This window comes from Patiria miniata, unplaced genomic scaffold (assembly GCF_015706575.1).
Source record: "Patiria miniata isolate m_02_andy unplaced genomic scaffold, ASM1570657v1 HiC_scaffold_17, whole genome shotgun sequence".
NCBI classification, from domain to species: domain Eukaryota; kingdom Metazoa; phylum Echinodermata; class Asteroidea; order Valvatida; family Asterinidae; genus Patiria; species Patiria miniata.
Window position 1 is genome coordinate 832,490 of NW_024037055.1, and position 27,645 is coordinate 860,134.

The window sequence follows — 27,645 nt, forward strand, 5'->3', positions numbered from 1 at the left end:
GGAGTCCGATTTTCATACGGCCCAGCGCTAGCTTGCATAAAAAGGATGCGCGTTGCCATATCATGCCGTAAACAATATGGCGAATGCAGTGTGAAGAAGTAGAATTTTCCGGATTTTCCTACACCTGTCCTAGAGCTATATTAAATTACTTCCACACAATGCAATCCACGGTAGTCACTCAAAAATGACTGGGAAGTCTTTCGAGGTTTCACTTGTGAAAAACAAAGTGGATAGGCCTACTCCAGGTCTGACAAAAGGCAGCGCCGAATTTGATAGTAACAATGAGGATAACGGCGTTCTGTTTTACGTCAACAAGAGTGGTTTCCCAGTGTCGAAGAATACGTGGGAACGAATGTGGAGCCATGCTGCCAAGGTTCATCCTCAGGGAAATGTTCCCATGGCTGAAATTAGGGAACAAAAAGAATTGCCAAAGGTTTGCTTTTTAATAATTTGCTGCAAGTGCAAGAAAAATTTAGAATTCTAGATGCTCTGTGATTAGACACGTGAACGTGGCTTGTAAACTACGCCACGCTAGTCTTGTGTACCATGTTCGAACCTAGTCCGAGTAACTTGGACCAAACTTATCGCCTTTTTTAACATTCGGACATGTCCAAATGTTAACAAAAGGCGATAAGTTGGGTCCAAGTTACTCGGACTAGTTCGAACCAAGCGAAATCGTCCTTCCGTGAAAAAAACTGAACATTGCTTTACCGTGTGATAAGTACTCGCATAGCTAGCTCTACTGAGTGGAGCGTTGAATTACGGGTACCCCTCCATACAAACGCTCCACCGATTTGCCATACTTTGGTAGCACCATACACGGTCGTCATGACGGTATGCATTTTGTGCATGCCCTCGCGAGGACAAGGCCCAAAAAAAAACGATAAAGAAAATACAAATGAGGAAGACAGTAACCCTGGATAGATCCACACATTCATGACATTCCATAAGACCCCTCAAATTGTTTCAAACAACCGGTAATTTTGAAAAAAGAACAAAATAGTCTGAACTTACCGCTCACAATTAAATGTGTCTGCCGAGTTGCACAGTCTATTTCACTGACATGACTGATGCATAATTCATTGCGCGCGTGTGTGACGTCACTATTGAAGAAAAACAAGTCGCGCTTAATCAACGACTGTTTCATGTACTGATATGTGCCCCGCACCAAAAACCCACAGTCAGACGGCGCGGGGCACATATGACTACATGAAACAGCCATTGAGTAAGCGCAACTTATTTTTCTTCAATAGTGACGTCACACACGCGCGCAATGAATTATGCATCAGTCATGTCAGTGAAATAGACTGTGCAACTCGGCAGACACATTTAATTGTGAGCGGTAAGTTCAGACTAATTTGTTCTTTTTTCAAAATTACCGGTTGTTTGAAACAATTTGAGGGGTCTTATGGAATGTCATGAATGTGTGGATCTATCCAGGGTTACTGTCTTCCTCATTTGTATTTTCTTTATCGTTTTTTTTTGGGCCTTGTCCTCGCGAGGGCATGCACAAAATGCATACCGTCATGACGACCGTGTATGGTGCTACCAAAGTATGGCAAATCGGTGGAGCGTTTGTATGGAGGGGTACCCGTAATTCAACGCTCCACTCAGTAGAGCTATCGCATAGCCTACTTATATCAAGCTTTCTTGAACATGTTGAAATCGCTCTTACGCCAAATCTGGCATTTATTTTAAGGCGAAGTTAAAAAAAAAATTCATGTCCCCGCTCGCTTCCTTTTTGGCATGTTTGGAGGCCGCCTGGATTTTTTTATTATTATTATTTTTTTAAATGCAGTAAAAATAAAAAAACACCAAAAAAGTCAAATGTATCTAAAACTATTCATTGTAGACCAATATAACTCTAAATGAAACATGTAAATATGTTCAGTTCTCTTGTCCAACTTGTCTTTCATTTTAAAAGTGTCTTTGAACAGTGGAAACACCAACGGTTGCAGGAAATTTTAAACTGGTGGCCATCTTGAAGAAAATAAAAAATAGAAAGCCCTGCTTCCTCCTTTTTTTTCAAAAACCCGGACAAGAAACATGTTTGTTTTTTTATTCGGCCTAAACGAAATTCGAGGTAAAATCTGGCAAGATCTTAACGTCCTGCACTCCTGCAACCTCCTCTTATCATGCATGTGATTTACCACGTGATAAATGCTGCGGATAATTTGGTATCGCACTGACACTCCGGGCGTATTACTGCCACACATTTATTATTTTTTTTCACATACGTACGTGATAAGTTTCAAGTACGTACGTGATATGTTATAGGTTTCACGTACGTACATGATAAGTTTCACGTACGTACGTGATTAGTTTCATGTACGTACGTGAAACGTATAACATATCACGTACTTATGTGAAACTTATCACATACGTCATGAAAAAAAAATAATGCAAATGTGTGGCGGTAATACGTTTCCGTACTTTTTGGGTTTCTTTCGCTAACTTTTCAATGGAGGCCTGCCCACAAAATGTCAGGGAAAGTGGGTATTCTCTTCTTCATTTCGTCTCAAGAAAAGGTTGTAATTAAAATATGTTTTTACCCATCTAATGCGATTTCTCATTTTTTTTTTTTTTATATCGGTCCAAACTATGGGCTCCGTGTGCCAACAAAAGAGGGCGCATTTTTACCTCTTTCGAGAGCTCCGTGGACGGGATACACAGCGTGATTACTGTACTGGTTCGCGCTCGAAGTACGCATGACTTTCCGAAAGCTCAATACGTTTGAATTCAACTTGCGATGGTTTTCGAAACTAAATCCCGAAACTAATCCCCGCCTCCAATAAGTTTGGAAACATTCGAAGTATGCATGGAATGGATCGGGAACTAGTCTAGGTCTTCTTTAACTCTCCTTTTTTGGCGGTTGTTGGGGTACTTGTGCACGGAGCCCATAGTGTTGCAGTTTGGGCAGCCCAGCTGAGCTCCTAAAAACTCTGCCTGGATATTACAACTGGCATTGCCCATACACATGTATATTTTTCTGAATACTAGAGGCACGTGATTAATTAGTAGTTATTGTTTTCTTTTTGTTCTCATTAACAGGTTAACATTCCTTCTGCTCCAACATTCCAGCCAACGACTGCAGTGCAGTGTAGACTCGATGCAGTGCAAGACTACATGAAGGAGCTGCAGTATCCCTGACATTTGTTGCATATATTCCAAGTCTGATGTAGAAAGAACTTTGACAAAAGTTGTGACACACTAAGTGCTACAACTAGTTGTGTACATATATATGCTTCTGAGCCTTTACAGTACCGGTAATGGTAATTAGTGTTGAAAAAAGTTCAAATCTAGACAAAAAATCTTCAGGGATGACCAAGACTGGCATTTGTTGCAGCACTTGAGATATTGTTTAATGAGAGACGCCATTTTTGGATTGGCTGGCTCAGTGTACAATAAGTTGGAGAGTTTTAGTCCAAAATGCAATCAACACCATTTTGTTGCCTTTAGAATCCCACCCTCTCCTAGCTGCTAGAGGGTGGACAGTGGATATTCGTTCCCCGAGGTATTGGAAGTTGACAAACTTCGCCTCGGGAACTAGTTTGTCAACTTCCAATACCGAGGGGAGCTAAAATCGACTGTCCTCCCGAAATAAACCATGTTATATTTGTTTTACTATACTTCATACATATTCAGTTGCCGAATTTTTTTTTTATATATGCACCTAAAACAAAATTCGGGGAAACTTGTCCAGCTCACCAACAGAATATTGTTGCTCAACTTATATTAGTTCTAGTTCGGTTCATTTGCAATATAATACAGTTACTACAGTTGTAAATATAGTTGTTTGTGTACAACTTTCTTTTGTAAGTTTTCTCCAGTACGGCATCATTGAGCTCTGGAAATTAACATTTACGCGAACCGTGCAACCATGCATCTCTCCTGGGCAATGTTCGCGCGTGCGTACTGCACCCGTGCGACAGTTCCTCGATTGCTCTGTAAAGCGCATGCGTAGTAGACTGTTGCACAGGCAGCGGCTCAAACTAGGGTCAGAGGTTATACGATATAAATTATGTAGATATGGCCCACGTCATGGGGATACCCTGTTTATTCACAGCGGCGTAACCGAGCCACTGCCAGCGGATTTCCGTACGACCTGTACAATTTGTGTGTGCCGCTGTCAGCAGCTCGCCGTAGCGAAAGAGTTAAGAACTGTACGTGTCAGGTAAGAGGATATCAAAATGTTTGATATAACTCAAAATGCATGTTAAATCCATGTTTGACTTAGTCAACATGCCACTAGAGGGCGCTCTAACATTTTTTTGACATCACCTGTAATATTTTTCTAAAGTACAGCCTAGGCAGACACTCACATCGTTGAAAGCAAGTTCACATCTTTTGCCATTTTAAAATTATAAGGCATTTCTGGTTACCACTGGAAGGAAGGGTCACAGGATTTTGCACATAATACCAAATACATAAACCCTGCAATATTGTATTGATGCCATAAAAAAAAATTCAAATCTGTAACAGTTGATTTGATGTTGATTTTCAAAGATAAAGCATAGGAATCTTTATTTGCTTGTAATATGATACTTGATGACGTCATTGTTACGTCATTACCAGAAAGTGCAAGAGGTATGTTAACTGTGCTATGTATAGCCAAATCTTGATTATATATATCAGGGTTGATGTTTGAGCAATTTTTGAAGGTTTAAAATTCTTTTCAATGGTAACTTGACAATCAATTTTTTTTTGCGCACAGGCCTTGTCTGCATTAAGGTCATCATGCATATTAATTTTGAAGCGATTACTGCAAATTTTGCCACAGACGTCAAGTGAAGATGCCTTTTTGACATTTTTAAACTGCTGCTAGAGGGCGCTCGAACACTTCATGGAGTCACCGATCAATTTTTTCTTAAAGGTCAACCCAGGCAGACACTAACATCGTTGAAAGCTAGTTCATACTTTTGTCCACTTTTAAATTATTAGGCACTTCCTGTTTCGACAAGGACTTGTTTTCACAAGTCAAAAAGAGGGCAGACAAACAAGTCCCAGGGGATGAACAAAGATACAAAAGATACTAAATCATCATTTGTCATGTGACATCTTAAAGGTGATATATTAAAGTCCTATTTCTAGAGAACTGTAAGTCCAATTAGGTTGAAACTTGGTATGTCGGTAGACCTGGGTGTTATAGGTAAAATGGAGGTGACGGTCATGATGACGTCAGCTCCTGATTTGTTATGTATTTTTTAACCTCAAAGTCATATTTCATGAACAGAACATGCTCAAGTTAAATTCTTGTTGTTATGGTCTGATAGAGGTATAGTCCATCATTTGTAATTTGTGCATTTTGTTCGTTTGAAGCAACAAAAGTGCTCAAAATCTAAAGAAGGGTGCTGAACAGCTAACCTGAAGAAGTTTCAGCTCTGCTACAGCTGTATATTTCGAGAAAAACCACACTCTAGAATCTCGATTTCAAATCAAAAGTGGCTGAATCATGTTTTGAATTGGGCCTGAATTCAGTGTCCGAGACACGTTCTCACTGAGCCGATTGTAGCTACGCGATTTCGCACACCGATCCGACAAATAATAGCAACTGCGCCCGCATGTGCGTCGTGTCAACGCTTGCTCGCGCTTCGCCGAATAAAACAAACGAACGACTGACGGAAATTTCCAACGATGCTTCTTAAGACGCTTCGTTGGAAAGGCCTTCTTTCGTTGATTTCTTCAAAATGACAGCTTGCCAGAAAGAATAATTTCACAGGGAGTTTAGTCCCCTTACTCTCTTTCGACCAAGTATGTTTTTCAACAATAATTACGCCAGTTACTTTTCGGATGGCTGCAAATTATGGACTATAGCTTCAATACATATTTGCACATGTATAAATGTGACAAGTGTGTGACATCATTATAACCTCATGAAAAATGCAATTTTTACAATCAAATGTAAGGGTAAGTCCGATCGTCATGAAACTTGGTTGGTAGGTAGATTCTGTTACTAGTAATTAATTTAGAAGTGACATCATGATGGTGCGATCAATTGGTTTTTTTTAATAAATTTTTAAAGCTTTTACATTTTTTCTACTCTCAAAATTCAACCAAAACGATATCAGATTGACTTAAAACTTTGCACAGACAAAGAATCCACAGCAAAATTGGTCCTAGACAAGTGACATGACGATTACGCTATCATTGGTCATGTGAGTCACATGTCACAGTGACATCATCCTAAAGGTGCATATCTTAAGATTTGTTATGTCTAGTAAACTGAAAATCCGATTGGGCTGATACGTGATGTGTTTGTAGACGGGGATGTGTTATAGGTTAAAATAAGAGTGACATCTTGATGGCATCATCATGTGACTTTTAAATGATTGTTTTAAACTTTCAAACCTTTGAGCCAATCTCATAGCTAGAACATTCTAAATTCAAAATTATTTTTGGTATTAGGTTTGTTGATAGGTCATACATATTTGCACATAAATATTTTGTAAAAGTCTAACGTTATACTGACGTCATCAAAAATGACATTTTTGAAATCACATGCAAGGGTGGTATACATGTACATCTTAAGATTGCATTAATCGTGTATATTTTAAAGTCATATCTGTACAGTTTGAGAACTACAGGACACTGAATAAGTAAAGTCATGGTACAGGAAATTGAAGATTGAAATGAGTGCACACGGACACAAAAGATTAAACTAATTCAAGACTCATAATGCAGAAAAGCCTTAGGTTCTGTTCATTGAAAGGACATAGGTACATTGTAGATCTAGTTTTTCATTCCGGCTTTCGAACCTGTTATGTTCATAATCCAATAACATAACAAAATTTCTGGCCTATAGCAAAAAGCAAACTTTTAACATTGTGTTTATTCTTTCAAGGTTTCATTCACATGTATGCAAGTTTCTTTTTTTTCTAAATGGATATATGTGTATAGTGTTTTGAAGAAAAAAAAAATCCTCAAGTTTTAGACATACTTTCTGTTCAACAGTGAAGCCGTGTGTGTTACAAACGGTTTAGTAGTACTTCATCTATTGGGTCAGATGTCAATTGCAAAATGATTTAAATTGAACATGCGGAATTTGCTCATGATCGCATTGTCTGTAGCAGTACTATTGGAATATTTTTTTCTGTTTCCTTGCATCAAGGGTGTGTCATTGGTATTATAAGATTAGAAATAAGATTGGAAAAAAAATAGTGAAACACATAGAAGTTTTCTTATAAGGGAATAAATGTGTGTTTCGGAGGTATTATAACACTCTGTTTAAAACCGGTGTGAGTCTGGATTGGTGATAATTACCCGAGGCGAAGCCGAGGCTAATTATCACCCATCCAAACTCACACCGGTTTTAAACAGAGTGTTTAATACCAACAGAACACACATTTATTCCCATTCATTAATACCTTTTTGGTCAAAAAACAAATCTTTTCTGTCCAAAAATCAAAACAAGTCAAAAACTAGACGTTGTTAACCATTTTGTTCAACTATTTTACTTCATGTTTTACGAAACACCCCTTTGACTATAATATGGAATGCCCCTCCACAATTGCGTGCACGTTGCGTATTCCACCTCCATGGTCGTGCGTACTGCGCGATGTCGCACAAAACGCAGCTGGGCTGGCGTAGTTTGAATATCGGACTATGAAAATAATGATTCACTGGTAGTATTGCGCATGCAAACGTGTGGAATTTGAACGGTCAACCAATGAAACGTAAAAAGCACCGGCTTTCATGGGAGTCCAAATTTCATGTGACGCTGGAAAAGTGTTTAAGATCAGCTAGCCATGTCTTTATCATCCGTTTAAGACCGGCTATGTGACGGGCTCTCGACCAATAGGAATGCGTAAACGGTCTTAGGTATTTATGAATAGGCTATAATAGTGTACCATTATTTATTCATATTGATAAAAATCTAATGTTTAGTTGTTTCTGTGGATAGAAGAAATTGACTGTCAGAATTAAGAAAGATGATATCGGGTAATTAACCTATCGTGTTACAGTCGCGTTAGAATCGTGTCAACGCAGCTTGTGAATATTGTCCAATAACATGATGTGTAAAAAGACGCGGAACATGCAAAATCTGAGACAAACAAACTTAAGTGTACAAAAACTCCATAGGGTTGTCTAAGGGGCATGGCTTACTCGCACACGGCAAATTGTCAATTCCATGCGATAGTGGACAAAAAGTTGAAACTTCACGTGATCTACCAGTGAAGTGATATCACATGTGGTATCGAATAAAAGGGCACAACAAGAACTTTTCTTTAAGCGGTGTTAGTGAGATGGAATGTGTTGAAGAAATTTTTCAAACATTTAGTAATGAAAAATGATCCTTAGGAATTTTAACTACAGATACAATCACACAGGAACTCAGTTTTTCGAGATAAGGAAAACCAGGCCAATTTCTGGGTAAGTACTTTATACATGTGAATGTACTCAAACTGAACAAAATTCTTTTGAAGGTATTTATCTTTTTTGAAGAGAACAAGAATTCTTCAAAGTTAAATGATAATTCGGAATTGTACCTAACATACTGGGAATTCTTTGTAAGTTAGGCAGTTTAAAGTAAGATTTCATTTGTGACTGATGTGGTCAGTTGTTCAGTATTATGAAAAAGACCCTTTCATAGTCTTACATTCTGTACTAAACTTGGAAAATCTCATGTATTTTTTGGCGATTTTTCATTGATATTGCATTGATTTTTCATTGATATTGCATTGATTTTTCATTGATATTGCATTGATTTTTCATTGATATTGCATTGATTTTTCATTGATATTGCATTGATTTTTCATTGATATTGCATTGATTTTTCATTGATATTGCATTGTTGTAATTTTCTTTTTGGGGGATATTTGATAGGTTAATGGATACAGCCAAGGAGATGATCAGGGAGTCTCTTCCAATCAAGTGTCTTGAGGCTGTTATTCTCTCTCTGTATCCTTTCAATTCAAATCCACACTTTGTCATAAATGTTACTTATTCGGCGATTTATTTCAACCAATGGCCTGTGTTGAAGGCTGTTAGAAAAGGGCTGAGTTCCTTTAGTGGAGCTTTTTCCCTTTTTAAGTAACTAATAAGCCAAATTTCAGGATAAATGTATTTTTTGGGGGGGGGGGGGGTTGGAGTACACATCCATGGTACAGTTAAATTAAGAAATTATGCAATGTCAGTATGCAATAATGTAAAAAACATAGGTAATATGTAGCCTTCGAAACAGCAATTGCCACATTTAGGCCTATATGAAACCATTTGGTCCCTTCATAATGCACCCTTATGATGAGGAGGAAGTAGTAGTGGGCGGTGGTGCTGCATTTGGCGCATTTGGTGGTTCACTGTGTCTGTAATATTACAAACATTATACTTGACTTTAGTAACAGTTTATACAGGAAAACATAATAAATCATTGATTTATTCATTAACCCAAACAAAAGTGTTTGAACCTCCACTGGACATGCTGCATACATTATGCTCATGTATCACACCAAAACACATGAAAAGTTAACTTTATCCTATTGAACCACTCAGAATACAATAAATAGCAGTGTTGTAGGACTCGAGTCCAGGACTCCAACTCAAGTCACATTTTTCATGTCGCGGACTCTGACTCGAGTCACATTGGAAAATGGCTCAGACTCCGACTCCGACTTGACCATGATGACTCGAACTCGAGCTTGGTGACTCGTGACTCGAGTCACATATTTTCATTCCTCCCCCCCCCAAAAAAAATAATGTTACGTATTTGTGTGACGAACGTAGCATTCTTTTTACTCCATAGACAAAACATGGCGCTGTGGAAAATCGCATCCAGGGGCCGCGCACGCATGCCTAGCGTCTGCACGATGAGCACCAGGGCCCGATGTTAACGAGTGTCTGCATACAGCGCACACCGGACATTATAGTCAAAAGTGCAATATTCTCAACAATACTAATAATACTACGCAGACACCAATTGGCATTACAGTGGATGGGTGAAATACATGTACGACGTCGCGTTAATTTTGGGAAACCGTGGGAAACTAAAACTAAATTTCACCAAAATGAATTTCAACATTTTTTAATTTTACTTCAATGCCCCCACCAAAATCAGTCAAAACTATAACCTTGTGTTCAGAATATTGGCATAACCTTTCCATTTAAGACTTTGTAATCAGGAAATATTCATACGGTATGGGGTTGAGGGCATGTATGGTTTTCTTTGTCAGATACAAAGAATAAGTGAATCGAACTCGAGGCTTGTGACTCGGGGCTCGGACTCGGACTTGAGGTTGGTGACTCGTCTACAACGGTGATGAAATTGTAACCATGAATAAATCAATTAAGGCTTACTTATTGTGTTGGAATCAGAGTCCACAACATTTGGGACCTAGGAACCTTGATAATTTTACATTGTTTGGAGAGATAAATTCAGCACATGTCAATTATTTACAAATCATCGGAATTATAAAGAGTCTAAACTTTGACCTCATAAAAGTATGATATCGAAAGAGGGTTCTACATGTAAAATAAAAATACAAAAACCCGAATTTACATGTTACTGTAACAAACTTACTTCATATCAAAGATATGCGTGATTTCAAATTGCAAAAGAAAGAAAACATTTTGAAATAAAGTATGATTAAAGCAAAATTAAATATTTCATCTTGCCGTTACATAATATTTATATTAATAGCACTGAGTTAAAAAAATCTCAAACCCTTTTGCATCAACATTACAACAAAAAAGAGAGACTTAAACATATAGAATCAGTGGCAGAGTTTTGGTGTCAACAAGTAAGAAACAGTGAAAACTTATTAAATCCTAAAATCCTCACTTCCTTCTGATCCTTAGCAGTCGCTAAGCTACCTGACCAATGGAGCACCAGGATTGGAACGGTTTCCCATCAGCTTTAAGACTGAATTTGCAGGGACAATTCATCGACATGTTGTGCTTGGGATCTACCACTCAGGCAGATATGGAGCTCTTGGAATGAGTCGAAGGGAGGATCTCATGTATAAACCCTTGGAGTTCAGGGTCAGTTTAGCTTAACAATATCCTTTTCTGTTTACTCAACCTGTGTTCTTTTTTATGATCTTTTTTCTTTGTAATCTTAGACCAGTGTTGTCCATCACAAGTCATCACAATCCATCACTTTTTTCACAAGTCCATCACAGTTCATCCTGTCTCAAGTCAAGTCAGATGAACATGCTATTCAGATGAACCGTGACAAACACATTCTGTTGTTGTTTTTAATGTGCACATATCCATCATTTTCCGGATTGATCACTTTTTTTCAAGGGTGGGAAGGGACATTTGCCTGCCCCTCCCAACCCATTAAATTAACATCAATATGATTTCGCGCCTCTTTTGCTTTTTTTCTTCCTTGTCCGGAGGGGGGGGGGGGGGGGATGCCCATGTCCCCTGCCTATTGGGCCAATGAAACATTCCAAAGACCATCTCAGCTTGGGAGTAATGCGGCTGGATACTGCCATTGAGGTGCAAAGCAGCTGTTACTTATGACTGGACATGTGAAAGGACTTGTAATTTAATCTGGACCAGACCGTGATGTGGTCAGTTTGAATTTTGCTCACTGAATCAGTCAACCTTCTCTGTTATAAACTTAGTCTCAATGGTATTGAAAGATGACCCTGGTGGAACAAAGAAATTATGCGCATTTCTTTTGACCAATTTGAAAGCAAAGAATATTACATTTGAAATTTAATATTATTTTTGAAATTGAATGAGTTCAGTCCATTGTATTTGCATTAAATCTTATACCTTTATCTGTACCTTCCTGATTCAGAATCTATGGGAGCTAATTTTTGACTTTGAGGATGCATACAAGAAGTGTAAGTCTCTTTGATATTTTAGATTCTGTTCAAGGTCCCTCAAAACAGTTTTCAAAATATGACACATTTTCACAAATAGTCATACCTTGGAATTGTAAAGGAAACTTACAATGTTTTACATAAGAACAGTTTTTTTTACAAGTATGTAAAATTGCATGTGCATGAAAATAAAATAAGGCCCTTGAATGCTATTTCTACAACATAAGTATGGATTCAGAACTACAAATCTTCTATTTTGGACAGAAAGTGCAGAAGTGTGGATTCAGAACTGGGTCATTTCACCATGTTGGGGAACAATGTGTGACATATGACCATATTAAGGAAAGTATGAATGCCTTGCTAGCAGTTGCTCTACAGAAAATTTGTTGTTTGGTGTTTCACTACTGCAGAAAGTTTAAATCATTTGAATGTATTTTACCAAAAAGATGAGCAGAAATGTCATTCGGACATATCAAATGGAGTGGGGTATCAAATGGAGGAGAAATGAACTCTTGGTTGTGGACGTAGCATTGACACCGTGTCAATCCCAAATTTCATGCAATGTCAGTTTACATACATGTATGTGTAAAAACGACCAAAAAAAAGAGAGTATTTGGATGTAACATTGACACGGTGTCAACGTTACGTCTGCATCAATACATATTTGCTCATATTTTTGTAAAAGTACATTCAAATGATTTCAAACTTTCTCAAGCATTGAAACACCCCAAGACAAAATTGAGCACTTGTTTAGAATTCATTGGTAATTTTAATTATATGACAAAGTATTTGGATGTGACATTGTTTCCCACCCTGGTGGAATGTTTCATCACTTGAAATAATATTACTTTAAAATTGTGTTAAATTGTGTTATTGTTTTAACATACAGTAGCATTTCTGACCTTTTTAAATGCTTTCCAGTATTAAAAGCGGAAAAGCATTGTTTTTGTTCTGATTTTTTTTTTTTTTTTCCCCTTTTCTTTTTGTTCTAACCCAAATCCCATAGACTTTGTACATGTTTTATTGGCCGCGGCACTTTGGACCTAAAACAAACTCGTATTCTAATGAAACCTAACATATGTAAAGACCCCATAGTGAGTTTGTGTCCGGAAGAGTGAGGTCATGATTACGTCATCATGGGTCACGTGACGTCATCTGAAATGTGCTAACTTTAAGACCCTATATCTAAAGAACTGTAAGGCAGATTGGGTATGTAGGTAGACCGGGATGTGTTATAGGTAACAATTGAGGTGACGTCATCATGACGTCATCGTGTGATTTTATATTGATTTTTGAAGTTTTGGACCTTTAAGCCATATCTTACGAATGCAATATGATAAATTCAAAATTCTTTTTGTATTATGTTTGTTAGGTAACAGGTACATTCACAAAATTGTGAAAATTGTGTGACGTCATTATGATGTCATCAAAAATGCGATTTTTTAAAACACATATAAGGGAATGTCCAATCGTCATGAAACTTGGTGGGTGGGTAGATAATAGTACTAGTACACAAAATCTGAATTGACGTCACGATGACGTCATCGGTAGATTTTTTATGATTTTTAAAATTACAATTTTATTCTGCTTACAAAATTTAACACTTTTATTCATCTGACTGGCTTCAAACATACTAAATTCAAAATTCTTTTTGTATTAGGTTTGTTTTATAATAGGTATCTGCACATTTTTTTTTGAAAAATGTGTGACGTCACGATGACGTCATCAAAAATGCGATTTTTAAAACCACTTATACGGGTAAGACCAATTATCTTGAAACTTGGTGGGTAGGTAGATAGTCTTAATAGTATGCAAAATCTGAAGTGACGTCATGATGACATCATCACCAATTTTTTAGATTAATTTATCAACTTTTTTACTTTTTCTTGTATTATTTTTAAAATGCGGAAAAGCCTGTGTCCTGTTCATTGAACAGGCACAGCTCTAGTTTCGCTATTTTTTGTGTGAAACTGCATGAAAGGAAATCACATAGTCATTTTTGTAAAATTACGTAATCCAGCTTTGGGTAAGTGTTGAGAAGATGAATGACTGTAGTTTTGTAATTGTTTAACTTTGGGCAAGATAAAAACGGTGAATTAGTTTGCTTGTGTAAAGCAAATTTGTATAGTGGTGCTTTTCAGCATTAAATGTGTGATAATGATTTGTTTTTGACTCACATTTAAGAAAAACAGTCTTTTTAAAACAGTTTTACACTTAGTCTGTTTATTTTTTCACCTTTATTATGCAAATTGTACAAGACAATTGGGTATTTTTGTACAAGTGTGGGACAGTGACAAATCTAGAGATTTAATTTACGCCTAGAGGTTGGCAACAATATTGTGTTCCTGACTTAATATGCTTTGCCAATGGACACAGATAGAATGCCAAACTACATCTTGGGTCAGATGGTCCATGAGACAGGTATAATTTTAGGTAGAACTCAAAGATACTGCACACATTTGGGTGTCAGCTTTTGGTACTTTAGCCCACCTTATCTGTTTTAAGTAGTGACATCCATCACTGCTCTGCGAGTGATCAAATCTCAACTGGTGATGTTTAGTGCTCGCTCACAGGGCAAAGTGAATCCCAAAAAGATAAAATATTGTGTCTTCAACAGTCTGCTGAGTTTCATCTCCCAGTACCCCAGTCTCCCACAATGTCTTCTCCTCAGCCTCTCTAATCGCCTTAGCCTGTCAGGACAAACAAGGTGTTCTTGTGAAGTCAGCTCTTATTATATGTGTGTCCTGGGTATTCTTTCTCGTGTCTTCTCCATGAAACCGGAAGTGCTTTGTAATTTAAAATTGGTGAAAGACGTGAACTTGCTTTCAACGATGTTTGCTCTGGCTAAGTTGTTCTTTACCATAATATTATAGTAAAAGATGAAACTTTATGTGACGTCATCATGACGTCATCACGTGACATGTGACGTCATAATTCAAAGCCCTATGAGAATGGAATCACATATTATATGCCACCATTTATTATAAACAGAACTGCACATCCTTCGTTGATGGAACACATGTCACATGTCAAAAAAAGCTACCGAAACAGCCCTATGTTTGTCCACAAACATAAGTCTAGTTTCTTACTTTTTCAGTCATTTTGCCCATAGCATTTGTACACGTTTTTTTGTTACCAGCACTTTGGGCACTAAAATCAATCCGATTGACTTTATACTTGGCACACACTTGAACCAGCATCTGAAGTTGTGTGCCGAACATTGACATTATCGTGACGTCATCATGAGTCACGTGACGTCACATTATATGCGATTTTTCTATTGTGACCGTTTTCTAGCAGAATTCGGCTAGATCTGACAGATTGGGCTATATCTCCAGACCTACAGGTCCGATTGGATTGAAAGTTGGTACGTACCTAAACCGGAATGTGTTATAGATGAAAATTTAAGTGACGTCACGATGATGTCATTACGTGACATGTGACGTCACGATATAGTTGCATATTTTGAAGGCCTATATCTCCATGACTACAGGTCCGATTGGGTTGAAACTTGGTATGTACCTATAAACCGGGATGTGTTATAGATGAAAATTTAAGTGACGTTACGATGACGTCATCACGTGATGTGACGTCGTCACGTGACATGTGACGTCATATCAAATGTGCATATTTTCAAGGCAAATATCTACAGAACTACAGGTCTGATTGGGTTGAAACTTGGTATGTACTTAAGCCGGAATGTGTTATAGATGAAAATTGAAGTGATGTCATGATGACATCATCACGTGACATGTGACGTCATACTAAACGTGCATATTTCGAAGGCCAATATCTACAGAACCACTGGTCCGATTGGATTGAAAGTTGGTATGTACCTAGACCGGGATGAAAATTGAAGTGACGTCAAGATGACGTCATCATGGGTTACGTGACGTCTCGTTAAAGATTAATAGATTTAATCTTTAAAAATCAATATAAAATCAACAGTGAGAGACCTGAACATGATTTTTGCAGGAATTGATAGAATTATCGAGGGTCTTCATTTTTTAAATATGTGCAAAATCACGTGACCCTTTCTCCTGGTTGAAACCGGAAGTTTTTGTAATTTAAAATTGGTGAAAGATGTGAACTTGCTTTCAACGATGTATGCTCTGGCTAAGATCTTCTTTACCATAATATTATAGTTATAGAAAATTGTCATCATGACGTCATCAGGTGTCAAGTTACGAAACATTAAAGGGGCATTTTTTTTGTCCATAGGGTTTGTACACGTTCTTTTCTCCATAGGGTTTGTACACGTTCTTTTCTCCATAGGGTTTGTACACGTTCTTTTCTCCATAGGGTTTGTACACGTTCTTTTCTCCATAGGGTTTGTACACGTTCTTTTCTCCATAGGGTTTGTACACGTTCTTTTCTCCATAGGGTTTGTACACGTTCTTTTCTTCATAGGGTTGATATTGGGATCTGTTATATTTGATAATATAGGTGAAATCATAGTGACTTTATTTGCTGTCATGTGAGGGCACCCTGACTTTGCATCATTTCCATCCCCATGGCTCCAGATGTATGCTTATGATTTGGTTGAAACTTTGTATTCACACAAACTTGGATTAGTTATACTGTACACTGTATACCAGAATATAGGTCAAGATGACGTCTTGAAATCGTTACATATGATCTGAGGTCACATTAAAGGGGGTATGTCTGAGACGTATAGCTATAGAACAATAGGTCCAATTTTGGTGGTGCCTTTTTTTCTGCGATATCTCCATGATTTGATTACATGTCGCGTGGTGTGTCGTTAAAATGGTGGATTTCCATCTGATTTGGTTGTTACTTGATATGTACCGAAATCAGGGTGTGGTATAGATTAAAATTCAACTGACATCATAATGTCAACTCGTTGGAAGTGATGTCACATTAAAGGGACAGTTTTTTCTGAGGCCAATAATGTCTGAACTATATACGTCGATAAACATGTAAGTAGGCCTACATTGTATGCCTACATTGTATACCAGGATGTAAGATGTACAACAAATTAAGAAATTTGATAATGATGTCGTGAAATGTTCAGATTTGAAAATTTCTTCTTTTCGCTTTTTTCGCTTTGATTTTGGTTGTATTCTTGTCAGACCTCGCACACAACTGTGGCACTGTTAAAGTTGTTTGCTGCCCTCTAGTGTTTTAAATGATCTACCTATAATGAAATGTTTGAGATTGTCAGGATTATATTTCGAGGGGCAAAATTACATACAATCTGAGGAATCAATGTGTGCAGTTAAAAGGAGACAGTCATGTGACGAATGCAGGGGGCGGGGATAAAAGGATATCATCAGAGAAGGGCAAAACTGGATACCAAGTGATGATTTGGGCAGTCATATACATGTAGGCTGATAACGTTTAAAAAAAATCAGAGGTGCTTAGTAAACTACATGTAAAGAATACAATATTCACATAGAAGCCCCCCCCCCCCATTGCACAACCATGCCCATTGCCTACCATGTGGGAAAAAAAATCATCCTTGTTTGCCATTCAAGTGTCAATAAAAATGACTTCACACTATTTTTCATTTGTTTACCAGGTAGTTTGCTTTACATAATCACTCTTAGAATCAGAGACATGTGTCCTGAATTACAAAATCTTACACAAGTCAGATGTAACTCGGACACCAAAATTGGACCCTAAATTTATGGAATCACCCACCTATGCTTTGCACGCGCACCCGTTCCCAAACGCAAAGAAAAGAGGACTGCGCACACATTGAACCACATAGATTTAGGACGTCTGACATAAATCGACTTCACACACTTGGCACACACGGCAAAAACTTGGAATCCCCACACAAAGGTTCTGGGTTCGATAGCCGCCGATGGCCACGTCAATCTTTTTCATTCAAAGACAGAAAAAACACCGAAACAGCTCGGTGTTTGTTTACCTACAAACACAACGTCCGTCTAGTTTATTATTGTTATTATTAAAGGCAAAAAATGTTTCTGGTGGAAATTTTTCGAAAAGGGCTGCATATTTTTACATCCTTTTTTCCGCAACTGTCACTGATTTAGCATTACCACTTGCATTAACAGCATTAACCACTTGCACCCGGAGTGTGAGGATCAAACAAGCATGTTTGTGCGTGGCAGGCATGCAACTTTTCCTCGGATCCGCTGATTTCCTCGTTTTTCACTTCTCATGAATGCCATTACAAATTGAAAAACACTGTACAAAGTCTGGTGTGGTTTGGAATTTCCTGGGGTTTTTCCTTCTAAATTCCCAGTTGCATGCCGGGCGTGGTTAGTTTACATTTCTTGTATACTCCACAGATTTTCACATGGTAAAGAAGGTCAAGGTTGGTTTGCCAGTGTCACATGATCCACACAGCTTTGAACAGATACAGTGGCAGGTGAGTTCATTGTGTCTTGATGAAGTTGCTTTAATAAATAACTTAATCTTTTCAAAAGCTGTAATTTGTTGGATTTCATCCACTATGTAATCAATGGGACTGAATATCTTATAAAGTTGGTAGAGTTTTAGAGCTAGGTTGCCTGATCAGGTTACCTCAAATTTGGATTACTAAAAACTCTGTTTATCTGGAAATTATACACCATTCCCATCAAGAGAATAGGATACTAGTACACGAATACCCCAGTAACTCGAAATACCCTCACTGTTACCTCCGTTTGTCTTAAACTTTTGTTCAGTCAGAACTACTGCCTACTTCGCAAAGAAGCGTAAATAGATCGTGAAATGTTTTCATGAACCAATACTGCCAAATGCACTAAGTCTTTCTACTTGATGCAGTGTATTGTGATCACACTCCAGCCTGTAACCGCACCAAATCATGGCTTTCAAGCATTATCTCTACTGCTGACCCAATTCTGGCACGCATGGCGGCAGTCCAGTTGCTGGCTCTTTGTGGTGGCCATGTAATTGCATTGGAAAACTTTTAAGATGCATTCGAGTTAGCCATATGGAAATGTTGGTCTCATCTGCTCAATTTGCACCGTTTACATAGGCCAAATCTGCCATTTTTCTCAGAAATACCCATTTTTCTAAAAAGTTTGCACAATACTAGCACTGGCGCAAAGGGATTTCACTTTAGAAACTATTCGTAGAAACCAAAACCAGAGAAGAAAACTGAAATAATAAACACAGTTGTCAGAAAAACGATTAGAAGCTGTAAATATTTGACTTTTTTGTGTGTGGAGTTTGGATTGATATCGATCGACAAACGATATGAAAGAAATATTTGTTGCACAAGCAGTTACACAATTAAGTGCTTTATATGTTTATCTATAGAGCAGACACTTGTAGGTTAGCAGAATATGAAATCTAGGTAAAATGATGAGTTTTTACTTTAAAATAATACACCATTAGAGTAATGGAAAAAAGAAAGAAAGAAATTGTGCCCAAGAAAGTGTCCATTTCCTAGCCGGGCATAGCAAAATACAGTGGAAGCCATTCATGGACATACATGTACCTGTGGGTAAACGTCCATGACATGACTGTTGAAAAATCGGGAACCTTGCTTAACTCAAACTCCGGATGCCTCCAATTCTTTATCCATTCCCTTGAAAGTTGATTTAAAGAGAGTTTACTGTATTGTGACATTTTGCTCACAGATGATGTCTGTCCATCCAAACAAGCAATCAAGGCTGGAACTGCAGAGAGAAATTGACAAATATACAAAAGATCTAAAAAACAGGGTGAGTATACTGGATGTCATAAATGTCTAAATAATAATTGTGATGCGCATTCGATCATTTTCTTACGGAATTTGTGCCATATGTATAGATTATTATTATTCTTTTAAATTCCTGAAATGTGTGCAAATTTAAACTTGACTTCAGCTTAAGTTTTGGACGAGATGAAGGTTTTGCACCACAAGAATACTTTGCAATTGTAGTTGCATATCAATGTAGCGGCAGCATTTGCAGGCCAGGCAGGGGGACAGGGCCTGGACCTCCGAAGTATGAGAAATGAATCTCCAGCAAAGGATGGACTGTTGAATGTATGGGCTAGAAGATGCAGATCCTCACAAGTTCCCTACTTTAACACCACACGCTCGGGATGGTGCTTTATAACTTTCTTGCTATCAGTTTGTAAAAAATGTTTACATGCTAAATATTTTTAGCATGAGGTGATAGCAAGAAAATGTTTAGAAGTGTGTTTACTCGCGAAACACATTTTTGTAGGTAAGGCAAATATCCACACAGAGGCAATTAGGCTACCTTTGTCCAATACCTAAAACTGAAACTTGGTTCCATGGTCAGTTTGACCTCTCTTGGAAAATTACTCATAACTCTATCAAAATCTATCAGATTTGGACATTTGATGTCTCATTTTAAAGTGGAAAGGTGTACCTTTCAAACCATACCTATATCATCTATGTTGGTTACTCATTCTACGTCTGGCAATTTGTTGTATTTTGTTTGCATTTTTTTTGATACACACTGTATGATGCACTCACCATATACATGTACTCACAGTAGAACTAATGAACTGGAATACAATACAAATCCCTCAACAGTAAAAGGTAACACACACATGTTACACATACATGTTATACAAACATTCACCATGTTCATGTACAAATGTAGGTCTACTCACAATAGTACTACTTTAAATGGAGTCCCGAAGCCCATACGTTCAACTTATTCCAGTTAACGTCTTGTTACTCAAAAAAACCTTACAGTTGAACTTTGCACTTATGAACACGATGGGATCCATAAAAGATTGTTAAATTTCATTAAAGCTACTGTCCATCATTTGCAGCTGTCCAAAAAGTAACTGACATAATACCCTAATTTTTGGAATATAAGCCGCGGCTTATACGTTGATTTTGCCCATAAAAATGTTTACTGCGTTTCACACACGGCGGCTTATATGCTGAGCCTTGAAGAATAAAAATAAGATTCAAATGTGTATTTAATGTACTGGTTTAAGAAAAGATCTATTGCTAAATTTAATTATCAATCGTTACCTGAGGTAAGTCATTTTTTAAAACAAACAGTGGAAGCACATCCCACGAAAAGATACCAAGGTTCGATACCAAGCGGTAGGTACACCGCCAGCCGGCTGGTCGACTGTTTGTGAGCGAAAGCTGTCTTTCGTTGGTGACCGACCGTCGCATTGATGTGACATTGTGTTGCATGCATGCTCCATGCATGCACCACGCACACTTGTGGACTGAACCACACCATTTGTGGTAATAAAGGGGTGTACTTTCTTGGGAACAATAATTACCAATATTTCCACTGTTTCGAAAAGAAAAGACAACTAATACTTCTCATGGAGTCTGAAACATTTCTTTTTTTCTGGAAATGTATTCAAGAAACGATGTAAAAAGCAAAATGGACTAAATCACCCCTTACGAAATTAATGGATTCGTCTATAATAATGCATGCATCGTGTTGACTGTTTTTGGAGAAAGTACGATCGAAAACTTTAGTTTTTGACGTCGCTACTCGTTAGTAATCACAACAATTTCATAAGTTTTGTTGTAAAAAAGGACCTATTTATTTTTAGGACAAAACAAATCAACATCTGTTACTACAAAGCAAGATTTGTAGCGCTCCAGTCAGACAACACATCGTCGGTTGCATACTCTCTCGAGTGCTGCGGGAAAATGTTGTCATTCGCCGGCACAGGCTGCCGGGCCATGCGCTTAGTTTTAGGCCGGCAACCGGCCAGGCCAGCTGTCGGCAATTAATGGTGTTTATTTCTCATTGTCAATTTCCATATTTTTTTAATGAGTGTCGCCCGTAAATGTTTTGATATAACTTTTGTAGCCATTTGTATAGCTTTTGAAGTGCAAATGGAAGTGGTCCAGAGCTTTTTGACTTTAAAATGTATACGTCGGTGCGGCTTATATGCCGGTGCGGCTAATACACCGACGTCAAATTTCAACTTTTTGCGTGCTGCGGCTTATACTCCGCGCGGCCTATATTCCGAAAATTACGGTATTGTTGAAAAACATACTTAGTTAAAAGATAGTAAAGATAGTAAGGGGACTAATTATTATGTGAAATTATTCTTTCTGGCAAGCTGTCATTTTGAAGTAATCAACGAAAGAAGGCCTTTCCAACGTTTAGACGCACCGTTGGAAAGCCCTAATGGAACATTCTTGAATACGCCCTACCTTCAGTAGCTTAATTATAGTGTCTGAGACCAAAGAGGAATGTACATTCGCTGATCTGTCATTACGAGTGAATGAGGATTGGGGCACTGAATATAATGGAATTTTATATCCAACTGTTATTCAGAGATGAAACTTTTCCGATTTTAATCGGAAAACCGACTTTTGACTTTTCCAATGAAATTTCCGATTTTCTTACAATGTGCCCTACAAAATTTGTTTTTTAACAATTTTTCCACAATATGTAATTTTATTTCAATCATAATTTCAAGAAAAGTCGATGAAAAGCATATGAAAACAGCATGTAAAAATCATCCCGAGTGTAGTTTTAATCTCTTTCACCAGTCGTTAATGGAGTGTTTCTGCAGTAGAAACACCTAGGCCAACACTGATCAGAGCCTTTTCCAGCTGGACAAAGGTTACAAATTGACCTGTGACATGGAAAAATCACTGTGTCACATGGTGCGACATGGTGCTTGCAATTTGTTAAAACGTGGGACAAAATGGTGGCCTTGTGATGCAACTGTTATTCAGAGATGAAACTTTTCCGATTTTAATCGGAAAACCGACTTTTGACTTTTCCAATGAAATTTCCGATTTTCTTACAATGTGCCCTACAAAATTTGTTTTTTAACAATTTTTCCACAATATGTAATTTTATTTCAATCATAATTTCAAGAAAAGTCGATGAAAAGCATATGAAAACAGCATGTAAAAATCATCCCGAGTGTAGTTTTAATCTCTTTCACCAGTCGTTAATGGAGTGTTTCTGCAGTAGAAACACCTAGGCCAACACTGATCAGAGCCTTTTCCAGCTGGACAAAGGTTACAAATTGACCTGTGACATGGAAAAATCACTGTGTCACATGGTGCGACATGGTGCTTGCAATTTGTTAAAACGTGGGACAAAATGGTGGCCTTGTGATGCAATTTTAAAGGAAAACGAGATCTTAGTGGACTGTGTAGCTACTTTGAAATTTTAACTGCAATATTCCAGGCTAATTCATAATTATTCAATGAATTTTTCTATTTACAACTTTACACACATTGCCTCGGTATTATAATCTCGTTTATGTAATGGTTATGGCACAAAACTGGCTAAAACGGACTCTTCTTATTTTGCGACGACCACTAGACACATCGTAACTTGCGACGTATTTTAAGCCGTTGTCAAGGAACTTACGAAGCGTTCAACACATCGCAACTTTCGTGAAATGGATTATACGATGCCTCGCGAGTTGCGACGTGTTACACGTCGTAACTCGAGTTGCGACACGTCGCAGCGCTTCGTGAAATCGGGTGATCAAATTGCTACTGCCTCAGCTACCAAGCGATCTGGATCCCTTAAGTGTCTTAGCGGCCAGAGCCTTGGCTCTGTTGATGCGTTCCTTATCTTCTGGTGTCTACATGCACAAGGCAGATCAACTTCTGCCTCACATGAGCTTTTTCATTGCCTGCTTGAGGCTAGCGGAGCCACCGACAACGTCCCCTTCCTTTATCATGTTTATAGCCTCAGTAGCCTTATTGAGGCTCTCTGCTTATTGAGTCAAACTGCTTTCTGTTTCCCCCTTTCTTTCATTTTTACCCCTCAGCCGAGAGGCTCGAGGGGTATTGTCATCGCCTAGGGCGTCCGTCCGTCCGGATGTGTGTGTGTCTGTCCGTCCGTCCGTCCGTCCGGGCAGCTTAGTTTCCGGATGATAACTCGAGTTAGAAATGTTGTTTGGGGTTGTAACTTCGGTAGGGGGTTGCCCTTGGGAGTAGGCAAGTTGGGATTGGTTTTGAGGTCAAAAGGTCAAAGGTCAAGGTCACCGTGGTGAGTTAAATGTAAATGGTTTCCGGATGATAACTTGAAGTAGAAATGAGATTTTGGTGTCTAACTTTGGAAGAGGGTTGCCCTTGGGAGAAGGCAAGTTGGGATTGGTTTTGGGGTCAAAAGGTCAAAGGTCAAGGTCAGCATGGTGAGATAAAGGTAAATGGTTTCCGGATGATAACTTGAGTTAGAAATGAGATTTTGGTGTCTAACTTTGATAGGGGTTTGCCCTTGGGTACAGGCAAGTTGGGATTGGTTTTGGGGTCAAAAGGTCAAAGGTCAAGGTCACCGTGGTGAGTTAAATGTAAATGGTTTCCGGATGATAACTTGAGTTAGAAATGAGATTTTGGTGTCTAACTTTGGTAGAGGGTTGCCCTTGGGAGTAGGCAAGTTGGGATTGGTTTTGGGGTCAAAAGGTCAAAGGTCAAGGTCACCATTGTGAGTTAAAGGTAAATGGTTTCCGGATGATAACTTGAGTTAGAAATGCGATTTTGGTGTCTATCTTTGGAAGAGGGTTCCCCTTGGGAGAAGGCAAGTTGGGATTGGTTTTGGGGTCAAAAGGTCAAAGGTCAAGGTCAGCATGGTGAGTTAAAGGTAAATGGTTTCCGGATGATAACTTGAGTTAGAAATGAGATTTTGGTGTCTGACTGAGGTAGGGGTTTGCCCTTGGGTACAGGCAAGTTGGGATTGGTTTTGGGGGTCAAAAGGTCAAAGGTCAAGGTCACCGTGGTGAGTTCAATGTAAATGGTTCCGAATGATAACTTGAGTTAGAAATGAAATGTTGGTGTCTAACTTCGGTAGGGGGTTTCCCATTGGTACAGGCATGTTGGGACTGGTTCTGGGGTCAAAGGCCAAAGGTCAAGGTCACCACGTTGAGTTAAAGGTTAATGGTTTCCGGAGTATAACTTGACTCTGGCTGAGGGGTTTCAACAGCAACGCTGTTATTTTTTGTTTGTGCTTTGCTTGATTTGCTGTGTTATGGCCTCTTTTGAATCGGAATGGTGTTGAAAAATGTTGTTGTGTAATGACACGCAAGAGCCCTGCAAGGTGCATTTCAGCTCAGCTGTGGAGGCTTTGGAATGCTTGAATGAGCTGCTTGGGTGTGACCCTTGGCTGCATGCTGGTGTGGCCCTCCACAGTAAAATGTCAGAGGCAGATTCCACAAGTATTACGTGTGTTCTTTGAAAAAAAATAATGTCAAGTTTAGGAATTATAAAGATTATTTTTAACTTCTTCCCTACACTGCACAGTTCAAGTGGTCCTCGAGTTACTCAACTTACCAGTTTGTGAAGGAAAACACCAGGCCCAGTTTGGAGTCAAGCTGTCACAGGAAACAAGTCACATCTTCTGTCACAGGCAAGGCTCCCTGGAGGGATTCCCTGAAGCAGGCCTCAGGGAGCACCGAGGCTAGCCTGTCCCCAAGACCTGTGGTGGCCTGTGACAGCAGTGATGATGAGGGGGAGGTATACAACAACCCCAAGACTGACTCCTTGAAAGGGGGAGTAACCGAGGTCTACCAGATAGGAGTTTGAGTGCTGGACTATTGGTGGCTGTTTCAACTGTGAGAAGTTTATAAAGAAGGCTGACTTACAGGGTAGAAGATGAATATCATTACAGTATCTGTGCTGATACCTTGTCCTTGACCAATTGATTCTTCATTGTACAATCATTTTTTTGTCTGCTGTGATGTAGTCCATGGCCTTCTTTGTGCTTGATGATCATAAATGGCACTGAGCCAAGTACAAAACCCATGGACTATATCACAAGAGACAATCGTTCTGTTATCCATACTTTTTATTTTTGTAAGTTTTTTTAGTCTTTAAGTCATAAGAAGTAACAATATGATTTAAATGTCGTTTTCCTAAAGACAGTTTTTTGAATTGTGACACTCCTATGCATTTTACTTGACTCCTTTGTCTCGGGTGCGGGTCCACGTTGACTTGTTCTCACCAAGGCCAGCCAATAGCCTTGTAATGAGATTATGTTTAGCGCTGCGCTCCTGCAGTAAACTCACGGGTGTACAGTAAGGGTGCATCAAGTGTGTGCCAACAATGTGTTTTGCAATAATTCCTTGATTTTTTCGCCTCTAGCACCTTGCTGTAGAGCAAAATATTCAGTCTGGAATCCAAACTTTTTCGAGGCACTTAAAGCAGCCCCCAACCCCATGCTGTTGAGGCTTCGCACATGCATCAGTTCTGATCAAGGTATGTTTCCCCCCCCCCTCCACTTTTAAGAAGCGAGCGATTTACGCCCTAAATGATGTGATGTATCAGAATTTATCATTCTTAAGGAATCCTTAAGGGGTAAGAATGGTGCGGAAAGCCTTCTTTTGCAATTTCTCCAAACACTCAAGTTGCCTCTTAGTCCAGAAAACCAGACAGGAGAGGTATATTTGGATATACACAATAGTCTAGGTGATATTTAAAAAAATGTTATCTGAAGAGGCATTCTTGAGTAGAAGTTGGTAACATAGGTATTTTAACTAATTTGGGGCTGATAAATCCAAAAATGATGGAAGCCAAGCTGGATTTTTTTAGTGGAAATAGGCCCAATTTGCATAAATCTTTAATACTTGTCGTGTAAAACAGGGGGAAAAAACGAGGTGTCCTTAAATTGGGCTAAAAAGTACATGTAGGTGAAGGGTTGCCTAATGTGGGAGACTTGAGTAAGTTCAAGGAAATTCCCAAAATTATTGGTAAAACGTTTTGATTTTGACAATTATTGTAAGCAAATCTTTTATGTTGGGGTTTTCCTTGAAGTTGTTGAAGTCCTCCACGTTAGGTTCGCCTTATTTTTTAGCCCAATTTACTTGTGGGGTACTCGAACAAAGGAAACGGTACCCCACTAGTAAAATGTTTTTTTTTTTAAAGAGATAAAAGGACAACAATGCTCCTACCCTAGAACTTCCATCCACTGGAACGTCCATATGTATGTGGTATTTTGGTTTAAAGTTTCAAAAAATTTGTGCCATATGAAAAGTTGGAGTCCAATTGCAACCAAATTCAGGTCATAGATGCAACACGGCAACCTTCATATGATAATGATGTAAAAGGTCACATACCAAGGCCAAAGGTCATCTGAGGTCAAGCTGTAAAATAGGCTGAAAATGTAAAATTTCTCTTTGAAAAGTTAAAGTCCAATAGGAACCAATCTTGAGTTGTAGATGCAACATGGCAACCTTCATATGATGATGTCAAAGGTCACATACCAAGTTCAGTTTTACTATTACAGACCACATCCTCCAAGTTTAAATGCATGACTGTTGAGTATTCACTTCGTGCTGCAATAATCCTCTATACTAATGACGTCATACTTTGTTTACATGTGCACTTTCTTATGGAGCCAGTGGGGGCCCACAGTCCACCGAGCACCATGGGAAAATGGACATGTAAACAAAGCGTGATGTTATTAGTACAGAGGCTTATTCAGTGTAATGTTTCTATAATTATTAGCAGTTCATACCATTCCACCCTCATTGCTCTACTGATCAGCCACGACCCTGTCATTCTCATACTACCCCTTGTCATTGCCACTCTACAATGCACACCAAGCAGTCTGGCCCTGATTAGTCACTCTTTCAAAAAAATAAAAAATAAAACATGCGAGACGCGTGGTTTGAGAACCACCTTGTTGAAATATCGCCTTGATTACAATTCTGAGTTCACAGACCCAGTGTATTACAATGCTTCAGCTGTCGTAAAAAAAATACAGTTAACGATTAAAAGATTTATACACAAAATCAGTTTGGGTATTCCATTTGAAGTTACAACATTTGCAAACATCGAAAAATAAAACTACCAAGTTTTTACGAAATACCTTACTAGGATGTTTGGTAAATGAAAGTCTCAAGCATCTTGTAAAATTATGGCACCTGGTGTGAAGTCATTTTCAAGAAAATGGTATTTTTGTATACATTCCCAACGGTGGTCGGCCGACCAGTGTTGGAAAAACCTAACTATTTTTCAACTACT

The 27,645-nt window shown here is 38.5% G+C and overlaps 1 protein-coding gene across 1 annotated transcript; it reads left to right on the plus strand.

Annotated features, from left to right (window-relative positions):
- LOC119723315 (tubulinyl-Tyr carboxypeptidase 2-like) lies at positions 1-27,386 on the plus strand. Its single transcript, XM_038193874.1, has 9 exons — positions 1-433; positions 3,052-3,140; positions 8,314-8,370; positions 8,824-8,898; positions 10,803-10,974; positions 11,744-11,789; positions 18,050-18,129; positions 19,349-19,432; positions 24,925-27,386. The coding sequence occupies exons 1-9, from the start codon at positions 185-187 to the stop codon at positions 25,204-25,206; spliced, it is 1,134 nt and encodes a 377-aa protein (XP_038049802.1). The 5' UTR covers positions 1-184; the 3' UTR covers positions 25,207-27,386.
- The last annotated feature ends 259 nt before the right edge of the window (positions 27,387-27,645 follow it).